At 61.0% G+C, this 1,530-nt stretch overlaps 1 protein-coding gene across 1 annotated transcript; it reads left to right on the forward strand.

The window, feature by feature from the left end:
- Positions 1-142: 142 nt before the first annotated feature.
- LOC113942485 lies at positions 143-1,438 on the forward strand (the record flags this gene model as incomplete). Its single annotated transcript, XM_027633610.1, has 4 exons — positions 143-207; positions 322-744; positions 912-1,060; positions 1,291-1,438. Coding segments are annotated over 4 exons (785 nt in total), but the record flags the coding sequence as incomplete, so codon positions are not given.
- Positions 1,439-1,530: the final 92 nt, after the last annotated feature.

The following is a 1,530-nucleotide window of genomic DNA, read 5'->3' on the forward strand; positions in this document are numbered from 1 at the left end:
GAAGAGGCCCGGGACTGTTCCCCCCGCAGCTCCAGGCACTGGGAATGCTGGGGCTGGCCCTGCCTGTGGAGCGCAGGGCTGGGCTGTGTTCTCCAACCCGTCCCGCAGCCCCTCAGCTCTGACCGCGCTCACTCTTTATCAGATCCAGGACGGGAACGGACACAAGAACAGGACCGCGCCCGTGGACGCTTCCGCAGGGCAGCACAGGTACCTGCAGCCACGGCCTCCTGGGCTGGGCCTGCTGTCCCTGCTCAGCCTGGCACCGCTGTCAGAGCTCTCCAGGACACATCCCTCTCTTCCCTGCTCTCCGTTCTTCTGCAGGCCTTTCTGAAATTCTTGGGCATTCGGCGTAAAAGGACCACAACCAGACCGACTGAGGTCATGGCACAGCCTGACCCCAGCCCGACTGAGCTCGAGGCAGACCCTGATGTCACCACTGCACTGACTGATGGCACAGGAAACTGTGATACCCTGACAGTTGTTCACACGACCAAGTCTGACCCTGCTTTGACTGATGCTACAGCAGACCCTGACAGCCCATCCATCGATCGCACTGCAATCCCTGACATCCCGTTGAGCGATGAACCCACAAACTCTGGTGCTGCACCGCCCGATCTCGCTGCGGAGGCCGACACTGCAATGACTGAGGGCACTGCTGACGCTGACCTCGTGCCCAGGGAGAGTGTGAATTATGCTCCCACTCCAGATATTTTTGAGAAGAATGGTGTCTCCAGTCCAGAGCAAGTAAGCAGCCTGTGCCCAAGGCTCAAGCCACTCCAGGGGCTTGTGTCCCCTCAAGCCAACTCCCCTGGGCCCTCTCAACCTTTGAGGCCAGCACAGTGTGGTGGGAAGGGAAGCACTTGTCAGGGAAGCTGGGCAAGTTGGCAGCTTTTCCCCCACGCCTCCTCCAGGTGCCAGCCTTCGTCAGGAACGTGCACCAGAGACTGACAGCCAGCGCCACTCCAGAAGAGAAGCTGCTGGCGGAGTTTCTGAGGGTGACTGATGAACACCCTGCTGATGCTGTGGTGACCCTCCTGCGCTGTGCCCCATCATGTGACAGGTACAGGGCCTCCCTGCCTTCGGGACTCGGGGCTCACCAGCCTTTAGAGCAAATCACCCTGTCCATCCTGTCCCACATGGTCTGCCAGAGGGATGGAGAGTTCCAGGACCATCTGGCCCCTCTGTTGCCCAGCCCTGCCATGTCAGCCCCCATCCTGCTGCCATGGTCCCTCCCTGCTCCTCAAGGCACTTTGGCCAGTGCCCCCCTGACACAGAACTCTGGCCCCGCAGAGCTGCTGCCATCATGTGGAAGACCATCGCCTCATCGGGAAGGACAGTGGTGAAGGTGCTGCCACAGCTGCTCTCCGTGATGGAGGAGTGGCCACTGCACAGCACGTCCACCTCCGACGGGGACGAAACGGATGTCTTTGCCCTGGCTGTGAGTTCATGGGAAGGGCTTTTGCTCACCCCCAGGTCACCTCTCCGGTGGCTCTCCATCCTCCCCCAGCACTGCATCTCCCTGCCTCAGGC

This window comes from Corapipo altera, unplaced genomic scaffold (assembly GCF_003945725.1).
Source record: "Corapipo altera isolate COAL_440 unplaced genomic scaffold, ASM394572v1 61973, whole genome shotgun sequence".
NCBI lineage: Eukaryota > Metazoa > Chordata > Aves > Passeriformes > Pipridae > Corapipo > Corapipo altera.